Source organism: Mesoplodon densirostris, chromosome 10 (genome assembly GCF_025265405.1).
Source record: "Mesoplodon densirostris isolate mMesDen1 chromosome 10, mMesDen1 primary haplotype, whole genome shotgun sequence".
In the NCBI taxonomy this organism is placed as follows: domain Eukaryota; kingdom Metazoa; phylum Chordata; class Mammalia; order Artiodactyla; family Ziphiidae; genus Mesoplodon; species Mesoplodon densirostris.
In genome coordinates, this window is record NC_082670.1 from 78,509,888 (window position 1) to 78,527,749 (window position 17,862).

Here is a 17,862-nt window from a genome sequence, read left to right on the forward strand (position 1 = left end):
GAATATTTGGACTATGTAAGTTATTGATGAGTGATAATTGTGTTCATTTTGATCTGCATTTCATATATGACTTCTTAAACTATGGTTGCCTCTGAAGTTAATGCCAGTGTCATAATCTTAAAGGACTTTAAGGATGTTGACACAGTTAGTAGTCTATATTGGTGGGAGGTTTTGGAGGGATTTTCCAATTCTGTAGTTTTTTCTTTTTTTAAAGAAGCAGTGGAAAGGTCACTTAGAGGAGGACAAACTTGAGAGGGAAAAATTGCTCATAAAATGCAAATGTTAAAATGTAAGCATAAATACATTTTGATCTTGTACTTTTCACAGAGTATTATTATGAAGTGTTAGAGGGAGCTAAACAGTCTTTAAACTTAAGCATTTTTTATTTTGAATAAATAAATATGAATATTGGTTATGGTAGAGGCTTGTTTCTACACCCAGCATAATATTTTCTGTCCTACAAAAGCAGAAACAAATATCTGAGGGTGGGAGGTTGAGAGCAGCAGTAAGTTGAAGGTGAAGTAGAGTAGTGAGTAGGAAAGAGAAGGAAAAAGGAAGCACAGAGAGATCCTCTTATTACTATGGTAGTGCTTTCATTAGAATTATTGTATATTATGCTTCAGTTGGAGTTTGTTTTTTTTTAAACCTTTCAGGATATCTGAATAAAACAGAAAATTTAAAACATTTTAAATTTAAAATGTTAATCTGTTCCCTATGCTAAATTATAGCTTAATTATTAAAAATATAGTTAACTTTGGGAACATTAATGTGACTTAGCTTTTAATATGAGTTAGTCAAGAGTTAAGGTTTTAAAAATAAGAGTAACTATTAATCAACTAATAACAAATGGCTTCTTAAAGACCTGGATGTTTGTATTTGACAATGAGATTTTTCTTTCATGGATTCAAAAGCTTTGAGCAGCTGCATAAAGGGTCATGTCTGTTCTCAGCTTCCATCCAATAGGGCATATGAATTTTTTCAAAGTCTACATCAGTGAATTGTGTTCCTATCCTTCTTGTTTCCCCAGTGCTTTTCATCTTTGTCCCTTTTTCCTTCTCTTTGTTTGGTTTTTCTTATGTGGTTAAATGTTAGCATCATTTAAAATTTTGCTGCCAGTTTCATTGTGTGTAATCTGGTTGACTTTTTGGAGAAGATGAATTTTGAACAGGCAGTCCTGGAGCTGGAGGAAGATCAGAACGGTCTTTAGAGGTAGATAGTCTGGTTCAAAGCCCAACTCTACCTGTTCTGTGACTTGATCAGGCCTCCCTTTTCTCATTTGAAAAATGAAGTTAATAATAGTACCTATTGAGCAGGAATTTTATGAGGAGGATTAAGCAAGACTGTACACTTAAAGAGTTTAGTGTAGTACCTGGTGCATAATGAGCACACGATGAATACTGTTTCTCTTCTTGTAATCTAATATTTTCTAGCAATCAAGATGCTTTTAAGTATGCCAGAATGCTTAGAGTTAAAGGTACATTGTATACATACCATTTAATATTTTTAAGGTCTTCAGTAGGTATACCGTTGATTCTTTTTTCTTCCTTGATTTTTATTTTTATTGCACAAATAATTTTCAAATAATAAGAAACAGAGAAAAATTGCCTGTAATCCCACCACCCTAACACTAAATAAGTTTTCCTTCTACAGTTCCTTGTTGCATATGAACTTTTTTCCATAAGTCAAACAAAATACACCTGTATCCACAATATTTTTTGTAAAGTACAAATATATATCACTTATGGAATGTTTTGCTAGATTTTTAGCCTTTTGTTTATGAACCAGATTTTCATGAGAACGGAAAGTTTTGTACTTGGGTCACTAAGAAAACTGGTTTAAAAAAAACAAAAACAAAACCTCCTGGGACTTCCCTGGTGGTCCAGTGGTTAAGATTCCATGCTCCCAGTGTAGGGGGCCCAGGTTCAATCCCTGGTCAGGGAACTAAGATCCCATATATTGCAGCTAAGCCCACGTGCTGCAACTAGAGAAGCTCGTGCGCCGCAACAAAGAGCCCAGGCACTGTGATGAAGGCTCGGCACAGCCAAAATAAAAAACAAAAAACCTCCATTAATACCATTTGCTTCTATTTAGACTTTCTCAAGTTCATTTCCCTGTATGTGCATATCTACAGAGAAAAGGTATATACCCAAAATGGCTATATCTGGGTGCTGGCATTGGGTAGTTTTTATTTATTTCCTCATGCTTTACTTCACACATTTTCCCTAGTCAATATGTATTATTTGTATAAAATCAAGAAAAAGAAACATATTTAAAACGTCTATTCCACTTTTATGGGGCAGAGGAAAAAAAACTAAAGCTGTATGTAATTTTTTAAACCTTCATTAGGCACCAGATTTGTTAGGGCCTTGTATAGGTTCTGGGGAGGCAGAGGTGAATTGTTCAAAGTGCTGAGAACACAGATGTGAAATCAAAGGAGTAGAACAGGGGATTAGATGGTCTCAGTGGGAGTCTGTACAGGATATCATGGGAGCTCAGAAGGGAAGTGGGGGCTAATACTTAATATTCCATTTTATTCAGCATCTTAGTGTATTTGTGACTAATTGAATTGAAATATTCTTAGGATGTTTGCAGTTACTACAATGGAATCAGAATTGTCATCCCTATCTTTAAGTCCTGCAAGATCAGTTTGTCAGCAACTTACACGTGATTAACCTGTTGAATCTAGGAACTTTACCTAATCAACCATCAAGCAGACCATTACCAGATTGGCCTCTAGGATATGGAGTGAGGAGCAACTGGTAGGGGCTATGGGTGGCAGTCTTGCTCTGTGCTCCGTCTACTCACCCTCCCAACCCACATTACAGTATCTTACAGTGCTTGTAAGACAGGAACCCTGGCTTCCTTAGCGGCTCTGTTCTCATGGGAGCGGTAGTAGTGATCAAGTGCTACTATGTCTAGGTACTTTTTTAAGCTCTTTACTTATATTCACACATTTAATACTCACAGTAACCCTATGTGGTTAGTTTTATGATTATCCCCATTTTATGGATGAGGAAACTGAGACCTATAGTGGTTAGATAACTTGCCCAAGATTATATACCTGGTAAGTAGAGCCAAAATTTGGACCCAGTCAGTATAGCTTCTGAGCCTGCATGCTTAACTGCTACACTGTACTGCCTCTTATGTACTTTATAAGGCCCAAAAGGCAATTAATACCAATTAATACTGTGTTACTGTTTAGTTTTAAAGTGATATACTGAGTTAGATTCATAACTACATGTAAGCTTTCTGTGTGTGAGGTGGCTGGGTAGAGAAGAGTAGTACTAATGTTTTGGTTAGCTGAAGTTGTTCTCCACTAGAATGTATTTTCAAATTATAACCTTCTTTACAGTAGAACTTTGCTTTTTAAGCCTTTCTATATAGAAGTATTTAATTTTAAGAGAACTTAATTTACACATTCTAAAATTTTAAATGGATAATTTAAGGAGTGTTTCTTTTCTGTTTAGAAGTTCTTATAACCAAGGAATTCACCATAACCCTCATTAATAGTAGATCCAGCAAGGGCATTTAATACATTTTGGATTTTGAATTTGTGTTTAGAAATACATTAATGTGTAAAAGTTTTGTGTATTTATTACCTTGTTTTCTAACAATTCTATATGTTTATGAAGGATTAAAAAATAATTCACATTCTTTTAATTATATAAAAACAAGTGTGTCAACTTTGGGGTTTAAGATATTCTTGTACTGTCATACTCTATTTCCTCTGTTGTCAGGAAATTAGATAAAAATTCTAAATTTTACTTTTCAGTGTCATCCATGCTCCATTACCAAGTCCTGTTGACAAAGTAAGTTGCTGATGATTCTTTTTTCCAAACTGATTCAGCTATATTGCTTTTGAAAATGTTTGTTTGTTCATTTTTAATATGCTTTGCCTAGAAACTTATTTCTCTTTTGTAACAAAAATACAAGAATGCATATAGCTGTATAGTTATTCTAGTCTGATCTTCAAAAACTGGAGAATTTAGGATGGATGTTTCTTAGGACAAAGCCTTTGTTATCTCAAGTCAGTGGCTGACTCTAGACTAGAAGCATTTGTTTTGCGCCTAGCCATAGGTAAGAAGTGTTAGTTACTACTTTTTATTCTATAATACATTTCTGTCTAGAAATATTTATTAAAGCTTTGCACCCAGATAATTTACTCAAAATATACCTACACATGGAAATAACACAGAAATATGGGCTTACAGCAATTCCTCTTTAATTGTTCTTGAAGATCAGTTTTAACTTGATTTGGACAGAAACTTTGCAGTAATTACTTGTTAGAAAATATTTTTCTTTTGTTCAGAAATAATGGTGTATTAAACTGTAGATATCATTGCTAAGTAGCAAAAAAAAAAAAAAGCTCTTGTATCTTTTGGCATTAAAGTGTATGTTGAGTTTTCTTAGTAAAGTAACTAAACTATTGGGGAAAACATTTTACTTTTTTTTCCTTCCATTTGGATAAAGAATGAAAGCCTACCTGAAACTGAAGTTCTCTGTTAGATTCCTTTTTTAGAAGTAAAAGTGGTTAAACATCAACTTCAGCAATACCAAGAGTCATTTCAGAAGTAAATAATGGCCTTGCTGATTTAGGACTAACTTTTAAAAAAATAATGCCGCCTCTCTGTCTTCTACTTAGCATCTTAGTAAAAATAGACTTTCTGAGCTTAATAAGGAATGATGCTGTTAACATCACTAATAAGTTAACATATAAGGCTTGGGCAGTGTTGAGAATATGGATAAATGAATGATACAGCAACCTGTTAGTACCTTTTTTTTTTTAAATAATTCTGTGGTTCTATATTCCACACCCAGGAGAATCCCTTTATAGAAGTTATTTCTTCCAGTACTCTGAGTTCTAAGCATTTTGGCTGTGACTTTAATGTTTAAACACTATTATTTCCCATCTTTTTCTTCTTAAAACCTACCTACAGTTTAAAGGGAAAAAAGACCTTTTTTCATTGCCTCTGGCCATTGGACAAAATATTGTATTTCGTGTCCTGCTTCTCCCCACGCGCCCACATACAAATATCATTTTGAAAATGGCTACTTCTAAACGAATTGTGACTTGTTAACATATTGAAGAACTATTTGACAATGAATTTTAAAGGGGAAAATGTAGATCTGTTGATTTAGCAGGTATTATTTCTGGGTAAAGAAAAGGCTGTATTGCCTTTGTGCCGTAAGTTTGTGATTTGGTTTATCAAGGAATGTTTTCATGGGTAGCACTTGTTGCACCATCCTGCTTGTAAATCCCAAACTGATCAGCATAATACAATACCATTTATACATTCTAGACATGGAGCAGAAATATTTTGAAAACTAAAGGAAATTGTTCATTTAAAAATAATTTTTATTTTGCATATTTCAGTAAATAGGCATTGCAAGGACTTGATTTGGCTTTAATGTCTTCTGCAAATATTTTGTGTGACTGTCAATGGTGTGTCATTTTGTTTCTAGGTTGCTGCTAACACTCCAAGTATGTACTCTCAGGAACTATTCCAGCTTTCTCAGTATCTTCAGGTAAAATAAATCTTGAGAATTCTTAGTCTTTAAAAGCAGAACTTAGATTTGATTTTGCTAGTTCACAAATATAGGCTAAAGAAATACTGGCTGGATACAAGTACAAAAGAAATATCTTTTTAAAGTACACAAAAAAATAAAAACAGGTCTTATAAAAAAAAGGATTTAAAAAATCCGATTGTTAAGTCTAGAGAAGATAAGGTTCTGTACAAGAGAAGTTTTTTTCTTCACATATGAGGAAGTTCCACAGTTGTTCTTTATCCAAAGGTGACTTTTAAATAAAACTAAATCCGGAGAGATTTTGGTTGTTATTAATAGCTATAATAGCAAATAATATGAACTATTAAAATATTAACTATTAATAGCAAATAATTATGTAACACTTACTATATGCCAGACTCTAGCAGACTTTAGCACTTTACCTATATTAATTCATTTATTATACAATAAATGAATTAATTATACAAAATTCCTGTAAGGTACATATTTTATTCCCATTTTTATAGATGGAGTAACTGAGGGACATGGAAGTTTAAATAGCTTGCACAATATCACACACCGAGTTCTGTGGTTGAGCTGGGATTTGAACCCAGACAAGTCAGACCTCAGAGTCTCTCTTTTTTTTTTTGCGGTATGTGGGCCTCTCACTGTTGTGGCCTCTCCCGTTGTGGAGCACAGGCTCCGGACACACAGGCTCAACGGCCATGGCTCACAGGCCCAGCCGCTCCGCGGCATGTGGGATCTTCCCGGACCGGGGCACGAACCCGTGTCCCCTGCATCGACAGGCGGACTCTCAACCACTGTGCCACTGGGGAAGCCCCAGAGTCTCTATCTTAACTACTGTTCTGTGCTGCTCAATCTGTAGAAAGATCTCTTGGTAGGGCAGATGCTTAGAATGGGCTCCTGAAGAAGTTAATGCCATGTTTAAAGAGCCGTACAGGTCTCTAAAAAGAAAACAAGTGGTAGTTCTTTCTTTTTTTTTTTTTTTTCCCTGAGTTTGGTAGATTTAGACCGGATTATGGTTCTTATTATTCTAGTGAGGGAGCATGATTAAGGAAAACCCTGAATCAGGAGTTTAGAGATTTGAGGTTTTTATCTTGGCTCCTACTCAATGAGTTCTGTGACCTTGGGTGAGTCAGTTTACATATGTAGGTCTTCAGTTGCCTTTTGTTTAAAATGATAGGACCAAACCAGTGATCCTGTGTCCCTACATTCTTTTATAGGTCAATCACTAAGAGCAGTTGTACCTCAGTTAGGAATGTACACATCTGTGAAAATTATCAACACATTAATCAGATCTTACCTTCTACTGGGCATAATGTAATGGTGGATTGAAAAGTGGTTTTATACACTTGCAGTTTAGTAGGTAGACTCTAGCCAGAATTCCCTGGATTTGACCTTTGGCTTTAACTTCTGACCTGTTGGGAAAGTTGTTTGTACCTCATTTTCCTCATCTATGATATGTGTATAATAATAGCACTCACCTCACAGAATTGCAAAGAATAAATGAATTAATGCAGGGAATTCCCTGGCAGTCCAGTGGTTAGCATTCGGTGATTTCACTGCCGAGGGCCTGGGTTTGATCCCTGCTTGGGGAACTGAGATCCCACAAGCTGCAAGGGACTTCCCTGGTGGTCCAGTGGTTAAGACTCTGAGCTCCCAATGCAGGAGGCCCAGGTTCCATCCCTGGTCAGGGAACTAGATCCCACATGCCGCAACGAAGATCCTGTGTGCCACAACTAAGACCCAGCGCAGTCAAATAAATAAATATTCAAAGCAAAACAAACAAAAAAAAGAATTAATACATGTAAAGCACGTAGAACAGTGCCTGGCACATAGAACGTATGCTGTAAATGTTAGTAGTTGTTTACCATTCAGTAGGAAGTCACATTAATTGACCTAGATCTCTCTCATTTTTAAAAAAATTTATTTTATTTATTTATTTTTGGCTGCATTGGGTCTTCATTACTGTGTGCAGGCTTTCTTTGGTTGCGGTGAGCGGGGGCTGCTCTTCATTGTGGTGTGCGGGCTTCTCATTGTGGTGGCTTCTCTTGTTGCGGAGCATGGGCTCTACGCGCATGGGCTTCAGTAGTTGTGGCGCGCAGGCTCAGTAGTTGTGGCGCGTGGACTCAGTCGTTGTGGAACACGGGCTTAGTTGATCCGCAGCATGTGGGATCTTCCTGGACCAGGGCTCGAACCCGTGTCCCCTGCAATGGCAGGCGGATTCTCAACCACTGTGCCATCAGGGAAGTCCAATCTCTCTTATTTTTAGAGGTAGAAGAAAACTGAGATTAATCTGATCTAAGCTTCACTTTTCATATGAGAAATATGGTAAAATGATTTCCCAGGGCTATATACTACAGTTACTAGTCATCGTGGACTGTGAATCTAATGTTCTGACTCACGCCAGTACTCTTTCCAACTTTCTTGTCAGTTCTTTAAATATTCATAATGGCATAATCTTTCACTATTCTTTTTCTAATTCTTTGAGGGGAAATTATACTGGATTGTCTTTTCTGTATACGTCTTTTTGAATTGCTGAAGTTCTAATATAAGTTGTAAACCTTTTGAATAAAAACTGAAATAGATGCATTTCATGCCTTAGAACTAAAAGCCCATTCCTGGAAGTGTTAGATTTCTGTTAGGATGTGGTTCATGGAGTTATGAAACTCTAAATGGAATTGAGTAAAAAAGGAGAAATTACACCATCTAGTGGAAGTAGTGGTTGTTTGGTGGTTTTGTTTTTAAGTAAAACTTTTTGCAGCATTAGTGTAACTTCCTGGATATTAGGAATGTTTTAGAAGTTTAAAATAAACTTGGCACCTAGTCCCTTTTAAGTGTAAGCTGTGTTTTAATGTGTGTTCTGAGGTGGAATGACTTTTATTAGATTCCTTAATCTGTACTTTTAGAGTTATATTAAAAAGCAGTACCTCTGGGGCTTCCCTGGTGGTGCAGTGGTTAAGAATCCGCCTGCCAATGCAGGGGACACGGGTTCGAGCCCTGGTCCAGGAAGATCCCACATGCTATGGAGCAACTAAGCCTGTGCGCCCCAACTACTGAGCCTGCGCTCTAGAGCCCGCGAGCCACAACTACTGAAGCCTGCAAGCCACAACTACTGAAGCACTGAAGCCTGTGTGCCTCGAGCCTGTGCTCCACAACAAGAGAAGCCACCACAATGAGAAGCCCGCACACTGTAACGAAGAATGGCAAGCCCGTGCGCAGCAACTAAGACCCAGTGCAGCCAAAAATAATAAATAAATAAAATAAATAAATTTGTTTAAAAAAAAAAAAAAGCAGTACCTCTGACTCTAATTAGACCAAAATTTCCCTAATCATTATTTATCAAGGATGTGGAGAGCAACAAATGAACGCTTTAAACCTCAAATACTGTGTTTGAAGTATATACTTCTCAGTTGAGGTGGCTCAGAGGTATTATGGTAGTAAATAATGTTCTTCTTTGGATAATGACAGAAATAGAAGAAAGTGAATTTAAAGATGTGCCAAAACCACAACTGAATGCTGTGTGAGCATTTTCACCTTGACCTGCAGTGATGGAGACCCTCTTAACAGCTATCAAATGTTAACAAGTGACCTGGAGATAAGGCTTTGCTTGCCAGCGTCTTTCTCTATAAAAATATTCCTTTGCAGCTGCCAAATAGTTATATAACTCCTTGACCCCTTAATTACATTGAACTAACGCTTGGTGGACTCTTACTTATATTTGGCATATTCGACTATGGCTAAGCGTTTTACAGTCACAGAGAGAATTAGAACACCTGAAAATGGAGTAGACTGTGAGAATAAAGCAGTCTCTCTCTTTTTATATATATATAACACTGTGTTTATATAACATTTTTAAAAGGAAAAATTAAAAGTTATTTCTTTTGTAGATGTCTACTGATGTAGCTAAGCCATTAAGAAGTATCTTTGCTGCTAACCAGATTGTTTGGGTTTAGTTTGGAATGAGTTTGTTCTCACCTCGCCCTCTCTCGCCACACACACACACACACACACACACACACACCCCTTTTAAATGTGTATATATAAAATGCAGGGTTAAAGCATTTGTCAGATTTTCTACTCTAGGTTTTTGGGTTTTTTTTTTGTGTGTGTGGTACGTGGGCCTCTCACTGTTGTGGCCTCCCCTGTTGCGGAGCACAGCCTCCGGATGCGCAGGCTCAGCGGCCATGGCTCACGGGCCCAGCCGCTCCACAGCATGTGGGATCTTCCCGGACCGGGGCACGAACCCGTGTCCCCGGCATCGGCAGGTGGACTCTCAACCACTGCGCCATCAGGGAAGCCCTAGGTTTTTGGTTTTTTAAACTCTTGTTAATTACAAGTAAAAAAACAAAAACAGGTGACCTGTTTTCTGTTATAGGGGAAGTTGCAACTAGAGCACCCCTAATAGCACTACTTACAGCTCAACAAATGAGGCTATAATGATGTGGCCTAAATATATTTTACGAAGTAGATTTATCAGATTTGAAAGTAAGATACACTGTGGGATGTAATATGAGAATATTTTCAGAATGTGCTAAAAATTGATTACTCTTCAAAGGTGTCATGCTGAGTTTATTAGAATTTCTTTTGTGATTTATAATATTAGGAGGCCTTACATCGGGAACAGATGTTGGAACAGAAGTTAGCCACGCTTCAGCGGCTACTAGCCATCACCCAAGAGGCTTCAGATACCAGTTGGCAGGTATTCCAGTTGCCTTTATATTCAAGAAGCATTTAAGCACAGTATAATATCCCTTAGCTGTTGATTAAGCTAAAACTAAAATTTTGTGGCAAGCAAAGGCAAAGTTATTTCCTAATGAACAAATAATGAAAATCTAGCATTTTTCAGTGGATGTTGGTCAACGTTATGATTTTAGATCTTTTCTGGCAGTAGCAACCTTTTTGATATATATTTTTTTATTACTCTGGGATTTTATTGATATTTAATTTTTCTTCAACAGGCTTTAATAGATGAAGATAGACTCTTATCACGGTTAGAGGTTATGGGAAACCAATTACAGGCTTGCTCCAAAGTAAGTATTAATCTCAAGTACATAAAGAAGAATGCATAGTTTTTTTATGTGGCTTCATGTCTTTGACTGTCATTTTGAATACATGCAAAAACGTTTATACATTTTCACCATTCTTTTTAATCTTCTATCATTATGGGAAATTTCAAACATACATGTAAATAGAAAGAACTGTATAGTGAATACCCATGTACAGCTCTCTCTTTTTTCCATCATAGTTGATATTTGTTGGAAAACCGGGTCATTTGTTCTGTATAATTTCCCTCAATCTGGATTGATATTTAAACATTCTTCTGGCTCCTCCTTCCATAACATAAATTTGTAATTTGAGCTACAGATTTAGATCAACTCTGATGTAGGCTCAACTTTTTTTTTCTTTCAACAACACTTCGTGGGTAATATTGTGTACTTTCACCAGGAAGCACCATAGTGTCTAGTTGTCTTTCTTTTTGAGATATTAGCAGTCTTTGATTATCCTTTCCTAGATCCCATTCTTTTATTAAGGGTTGCAAAAATGGTGATGTTGTAATTCTATCTTTCCTTCATTTACTAGCTGAGTTACTTCTATAAAGAGAAACTTCCCCGCATAAACCATTTTGTTATCCTGTGATACATTTTCTTTAGACAAAGCAGGATAAATGATTTTCTCCCTTTATTTACTGGATTTCAAAATAATGCTTTGGTTCCTTTTCATCCACCAAAGAATGACCAATGAAGTATTTTTTTCCCCCAACTTAGATTTAAATATATTTCATGTGTATAAACCTATTTCATTTGTTTTCCTTATTGATTCCCAGTTATCCCACCTTTGGTCTATAGGAGTTTCTTCAGGTTGGCACCTGAGTTCTTTTGGTAGAACCCTGGTAGACTTTGATAGCTTCCTGCTGTCGTATCAGACAAGATAGTCCATACTCATCTTTTACATTTCCTGCCTTAGATGTGGTATCAGCTTTTTCCTCAGGGTGCTGTTATTCCTTTTATTATTAGTTATTATTTTTAAATGCTTGGCCCCTTTAGAGGTAAGAGATTATTTTTGCCCATAAATGTAAATGTTGTGGCTTTCAGAGAATATGGCAAGTAGAAGAGTTCATTCATTTTGTATACTTGAGATAAATTTTCAGTTTATTTCGACCTTTTTTTTTCTGTTGGAAGTGTGAATTAATATATTTGTGAAGGCATAATTTATTAATGCAGCTTTTAAATACAGCTTCAATTAATACAGAGTCAACATAATTTGTGTTTGGAGGTACCTTAATATAGAACTCAAAGAGCATCACAATGTGTTGTTTTTTTCAAATGTAAATACTTAAAAAAAATAACTTGGCTATAATTATAAATATTTTTTAATCCTAGAATCAAACAGAAGATAGTTTACGGAAGGAACTTATAGCATTACAGGAGGATAAACACAACTATGAGACGACAGCCAAAGAGTCCCTGAGGCGGGTTCTTCAGGAGAAAATTGAAGTGGTTAGAAAACTTTCAGAAGTTGAGGTATTTAAATTTAACAAATACTAAATAGTACTATGATTTTAAAATTTTAGCCTAAAAGTGCTAGCATTTCAGGACATTTCAAACTTGGGTATTATTATATAGCTAGAAAATTTTTCCTGTCTATCTGGTGGGAAGGAGCAGTATGCTGTTTTCATTGTCAGGGATTCTCAACGTAACCCTGTGAGTTCTGGCGCTTATGGTCTCTAGTCAGTGGTTGAGGAAATAAAAGCCTAACCAGGGAATTTTACTATTTGCACTTTGGTTAGGATTCAGCCTCCACACAATGGACCACGATATGTGCCAGGGAATTGATCTCATTTCACATAGTTTTGTTTTTCTTCCAGTTGAGGATAGTCAGTGTTAGGTAGAGAGCAACACCACTATTCTTACTTTACCCATCCTCCAGAGAGGAAAATTGTGCCTGTTTGGAGGTTCACAGGGGAAATTATCTCTGAGGTCCTTTCTGGGTCTTTTAGGAATAATCAAAATGTGATTCTCATTGCTTTAAAACAACATAATTGATAATATGGGTTATTCTTTTGAACTACTGGAAAATTACCACAGAAGTTACGTGTTACTGGATTTAGTTAAAATGTCCATTGTAAACTAAATAGTAAACATATTTTAAGGTAAGGATAGTTTCTATCATAGCCCCATCCCGAAGTGACTGATTCACTGTCATGTCATTAATATGACATGCAAGGAAAGAAAATTGCTAATTGTCTTCTAATTTTATTAAATTGATTCTGTGCACATTATTAAACTTGCTTTCAAGAATTGATAGGCTTAAAATATTTTCAAGGCTAAAAGTCATAACCAATGGCCTTTAAAAAGTGTAATTATGGGGCTTCCCTGGTGGCGCAATGGTTGAAAGTCAGCCTGCCGATGCAGGGGACATGGGTTCGTGCCCCGGTCCAAGAAGAGCCCACATGCCGTGGAGCAGCTGGGCCTGTGAGCCATGGCCACTAAGCCTGCACGTCCAGAGCCTGTGCTCCGCAATGGGAGAGGCCACAACGGTGAGAGGCCCGCGTACTGCAAAAAAAAAAAAGTGTAATTATATAAAGTATTGTCCTTTTCTCCCTCCCCCTGTTTTTTGTCTTTCCAAATTCTTGGTATTTTCTGTTTTAGCATGTACGTGAAGTAAATTGAAATTCTTACGTTACTTAACTCAGCTTTGTATAAAGTCCAGGGTAGATGCTGATTTTAGAACAGCCCATAGAATTACACATTTTATAAATTGAATTTAGAATGTGCATTTATGCTAAATCAATTGCCTGTAAATTTGAATTACAGCGAAGTCTGAGTAATACTGAAGATGAATGTACCCACCTGAAAGAAATGAATGAACGGACTCAGGAAGAATTAAGAGAATTAGCCAATAAATATAATGGAGCAGTTAATGAGATTAAAGATTTATCTGATAAATTAAAGGTAGGTATTTCTCAACCTAGAAGTATGTAAATTAATCGTCCCTAATACACTGGATAGCTTAAGAGTTAGTTATTGCTGAATAGTTGTTGATGTAAAATTTGGTAATGGTTTAAACTTATAGTAAAAATCAGGTGCCATTTAGCCCAAACCCCCTTACCACAGATAACTGAAAGTTTGTATAAGCTGACATATTTCCTCTGGATGGAAATAAATAGTACTTCATAATAGGCATTTTAAAATATGTAACAGGAAATAGATGAGAGTCAGAAAAACCCAAGATATTTAGACTTTTGAAAAACTAGAATCTGCTTATCTTTCGGGTGTCCCAAAATCAGGGCCCAGCTATGTTAGTGCTAGTACAAGCCCAGAGGGAACCTTGGAGTGATTCCTTCCAGGGAGGCCATTGGCTTCACTTCAGCTGCATCTCCTTGTAGCTATAGGACATTTAGGATGAGGACAGACCAGACCATAGGTAATGCCAGGTTGGTCCTGTAAAACAGGGGTCCCCAACCCGCGGACCGTGGACCACTAATGGTCTGCGGCCTGTTAGGAACCAGGCGGCACAGCAGGAGATGAGCGGTGGGCGAGCAAGCGAGCGAAGCTTCATCTACCGCTCCCCATCGCTCACATTACCACCTGAACCATCCCTACCCACCCCCCCATCTGTTGAAAAATGGTCTTCCACACAATTGGTCCCTGGTGCCAAAAACGTTGGGGACTGGGACTTCCCTGGTGGCACAGTGGTTAAGAATCCACCTTCCAATGCAGGGGACGCAGGTTCGATCCCTGGTCAGGGAACTAGATCCCACATGCATGCCACAACTAAGAGTTTGCACGCCACAACTAAGGAGCCCGTGGCCGCAACTAAGGAGCACATGCGCTGCAACTAAGACCCGGTGCAACCAAAAATAAATAAATTTTTTTAAATGCTTTTTTTAAAAAAAAGAGATTGGGGACCACTGCTATAAAATGTTAGAACTGAGTTTGTGAAGACGCATCTTTATATAATTCAAACCATGGATTGAGTGGCTAGAAGATACACATTTGTTAGAGAAGACCAGAGCATACCTCCCCTTTGTGTGATTGGTTAACCTATAATAGCTTTAAATATTGGACTTGTTAAAAAGAGGTCATTTAAAAAAGTGCTTGTAATCATCATTCCTTTAGCTAAACGTAATTTTGTTTAAAATTTCAGAATAAGTTACATTTTAGAACTTACAAACTAATTGGAACAATAGTAATTTCAGGGGAAACCGTTATTTCCCTCTTGAAAGATGTGTTTTTCATTTTTACCCCTATAATCTCCGTATGTATTGAGTTTGCTTGCTTGCTACAAGTTTTTCTCTCCTAGGTGATATGGAGGCGTGACACAGCGCATATCACTTTTGACATTTTGACATTTACAGATATGTTCTATAATATAGAATATTCTCCTTAGAAGTTTATGTGAATAAAAGCAGTCCTGCTTTAGACCTCTTAAATCAAGGTTCGATTTTATTAAAACAGCTGAATTTTCTTTCTCTTTTTCAACAGGTAGCAGAGGGAAAACAAGAGGAAATCCAACAGAAGGGACAAGCTGAGAAAAAAGAATTACAACATAAAATAGATGAAATGGAAGAAAAAGAACAGGAGCTCCAGGCAAAAATAGAAGCTTTGCAAGCTGATAATGACTTCACCAATGAAAGGCTAACAGCTTTACAAGGTAAGTTAAGCTAATCCAGAAATTGATTTGATTTGATTTTTTCTTTTTATCTGTGAAATATCTTTTTCTTGGACTTTTATTTACAGTACGGTTAGAACATCTTCAAGAGAAAACTCTTAAAGAATGCAGCAGCTTAGGTAGGTGTCACCAAATTTCTTATTTAAAGCTGAATTTTTATTATTAAATTTTCGATGTTTACTATCTCACATTGGGTACTTATTTCTTTAAGAAGGATGTTTTACGTATTAGGTGTAAAGTATCTACCCTCTTTCAGAAAATTTCCTTTAAAAATATGCTTGATTGCCACCAGTGGGCACCATCGTTTAGTCCTTGAGATGAATGAAATTTCTGCCTCTGAGACGGTCTGCTTAGAGATATTTAAATAAGAAAAACACATCAACAGCAGGATCCTTTTTCTTTTGAGGTTCACTGGCAGCTTACTAAGCAGTTGTAGGTTTTCTCTGAGATGATAGAAAATGGGAAGTTGAACCCTTCTTGTAAAAATAAATTTAAAGTGTTCTATCAGTCTTAATGTAAGTAGGGATACAAAATGCCATGGTTACACTTGAGACCAGTTTTAAATAATACTTTCTTTGATCAGGCAATGATACACTGTCTTAATCCTAGGGACACAAGTTGATGACTTCTTACCTAAAATAAATGGGAGCACAGAAAAAGGTAGTGTAAAAAACTTAAATATTTTTCTTTCATGATATCCTTTTACTATTTAAGCAGGATAGAGAAGTCAGGGTTTTTAGGTTTTAAGTGTTTGGAATGAAAAGCATGCTGCTCATTGACTATTAAATCCCATCTTGTAAAAATCAAGCTTCCCTTTATTTTGTAATTCTTAATTCTGTGATCTATGGTTAGATATCCCTTGTTATATGGAAATTTCAATTATTGAAATAACAAGAAAATGATAATGTTCAACTTTAGTACTGGCTTATATAACATAGTATAGCTTTTTTCCCCCACTATATTTTCAAAGACGATACTACCATTTTCTTCCATCAAATACCGCTTCCTGGGGATAATTGGCAGCCATTTTTTAATGTATGTGCACCCCCTGCCCCCATCCTGGCCAGGAGTTTACTTCAGAGGCCAGTGAGCCTTTGGACGTGTCATAGAAATTGCTCTCTTTATCCGTCTGTTTCATCAATCAGAGATAACAGGGTCAGTCATTTCTGCCATCTGAAAAATTCTTTATTTGTTCTTGATACATGACCCTTCTTTCTGGATGGCTTGGGTTATCTCTTGCCAAAAATATACAGCCTCTGTTGGTTTTCTTAGTGCAACATGGGGTTTCTACTCAATGGTTTCTATATTCCTTCAGTCATTAAGATTCCTCCTCCCCACCCCATTCACCCAACATTAATTGAGCACCAACTATATGCCAGATCCTGTATTGGTTGCTTAGAGTACAAAATGAATAAAACTGTTTTCTGTGTTTACAAATCTGTGTGCCTCTCAACTCAGTTTTTATACAGAAGTTGGTGGAAGACATCAAGGTCGATACCCAAGAATTTCTTACTAAATACTTTTTCCATGTATCAGGGGATATCTTTATAGTTCTTGGGCAGCAACCAAACTCTGATAAAGTTAGGAGGTGCTTTTTTGGTTTGTTTTGATTCGGTTTGGTTGGTTGGTTTTTAATCAAGAACTGGCATAATAGGCTCAGGTAATCATGTATATGTGAGCCGCAAGGTCAAGAGCTAAATACTCTGTATATAACAAATCTTGAAACTCTAAATTTTAAAAATGTTCCATTAATCATTGTTATTTGACTATTTTATGTATGTTTTGTGAAAATACGTTGACATTTTAAAATTTCAGTTTGAGTTTCAATTTGAGACTTTTTAAAGGTGTAGTTTATATTCATTGCACCACTATTACTAAAGTATATTTAGCAAACGTAAAAAGACTTAATCCTCATCTTCTAAAAGCTTCTCATTCTTAAATGAATTTATATTTTCTGTTGTCATTATTTTGCCCTTTTTTCTCTTTCTGGCATGTACACTTCTTATTCAAATCCATCACCCTTTTGACTTGAGCATGTATTCATGGATAATGTTAGTGTTAACTCGAGCTGGGAACATTCTATTCCTTCAGTTAAGAATCCTTTTATATACACTGACCCATCTTTATACTATTTAGAATTGTCAAATTACTGCTTAAAATTTTTTGCCAATTCCAGTTGATTTAGATGAGAATAGTTGTAGACAGCTCCTTGATTTAAAACTGAATAAGGGGACTTCCCTGGTGGTGCAGTGGTTAAGAATCTGCCTGCCAATACAGGGGACACGGATTAGATCCCTGGTCCTGGAAGATCCCACATGCCACGGAGCAACTAAACCCGTGTGCCACAACTACTGAGCCCACGTGCTGCAACTACTGAAGCCCATGCCTAGAGCCCATGCTCCACAAGAGAAGCCACTGTGATGAGAAACCCGTGCACTGCAACGAAGAGTAGCTCCCGCTCACTGCAACTAGAGAAAACCTGAGGGCAGCAACAAAGACCCAATGCAGCCTCCCCCCCCCAAAAAAAAAACACTGAATAAGATATTTTGGACACTTCAGGGTGCTCCTTGCTATGATTATTTTTCCCTTGCTGGTATTTGTTTTTTTGGTAGTGCTAAATTGAGTGGTGTGAGAGTAACTAATAGAATGTCTTTAAAGACA

The 17,862-nt window shown here is 36.7% G+C and overlaps 1 protein-coding gene across 15 annotated transcripts in view; it reads left to right on the plus strand.

The window, feature by feature from the left end:
- The window catches only part of SLMAP (sarcolemma associated protein), a 145,679-nt gene that overhangs the window by 77,125 nt on the left and 50,692 nt on the right, over positions 1-17,862 (plus strand). For 4 of the 15 annotated variants that reach the window (XM_060109005.1, XM_060109013.1, XM_060109006.1 and 1 more), the window contains exons 4-12: positions 3,773-3,809; positions 5,464-5,526; positions 10,133-10,228; positions 10,488-10,559; positions 11,910-12,050; positions 13,344-13,481; positions 15,015-15,183; positions 15,270-15,320; positions 15,811-15,861. In XM_060109005.1, the coding sequence (XP_059964988.1) occupies positions 3,773-3,809; positions 5,464-5,526; positions 10,133-10,228; positions 10,488-10,559; positions 11,910-12,050; positions 13,344-13,481; positions 15,015-15,183; positions 15,270-15,320; positions 15,811-15,861 (818 nt within the window). The remainder of the gene's footprint in view (positions 1-3,772; positions 3,810-5,463; positions 5,527-10,132; positions 10,229-10,487; positions 10,560-11,909; positions 12,051-13,343; positions 13,482-15,014; positions 15,184-15,269; positions 15,321-15,810; positions 15,862-17,862) is intronic. The other 11 variants (XM_060109008.1, XM_060109017.1, XM_060109009.1 and 8 more) reach the window with 3 other exon arrangements.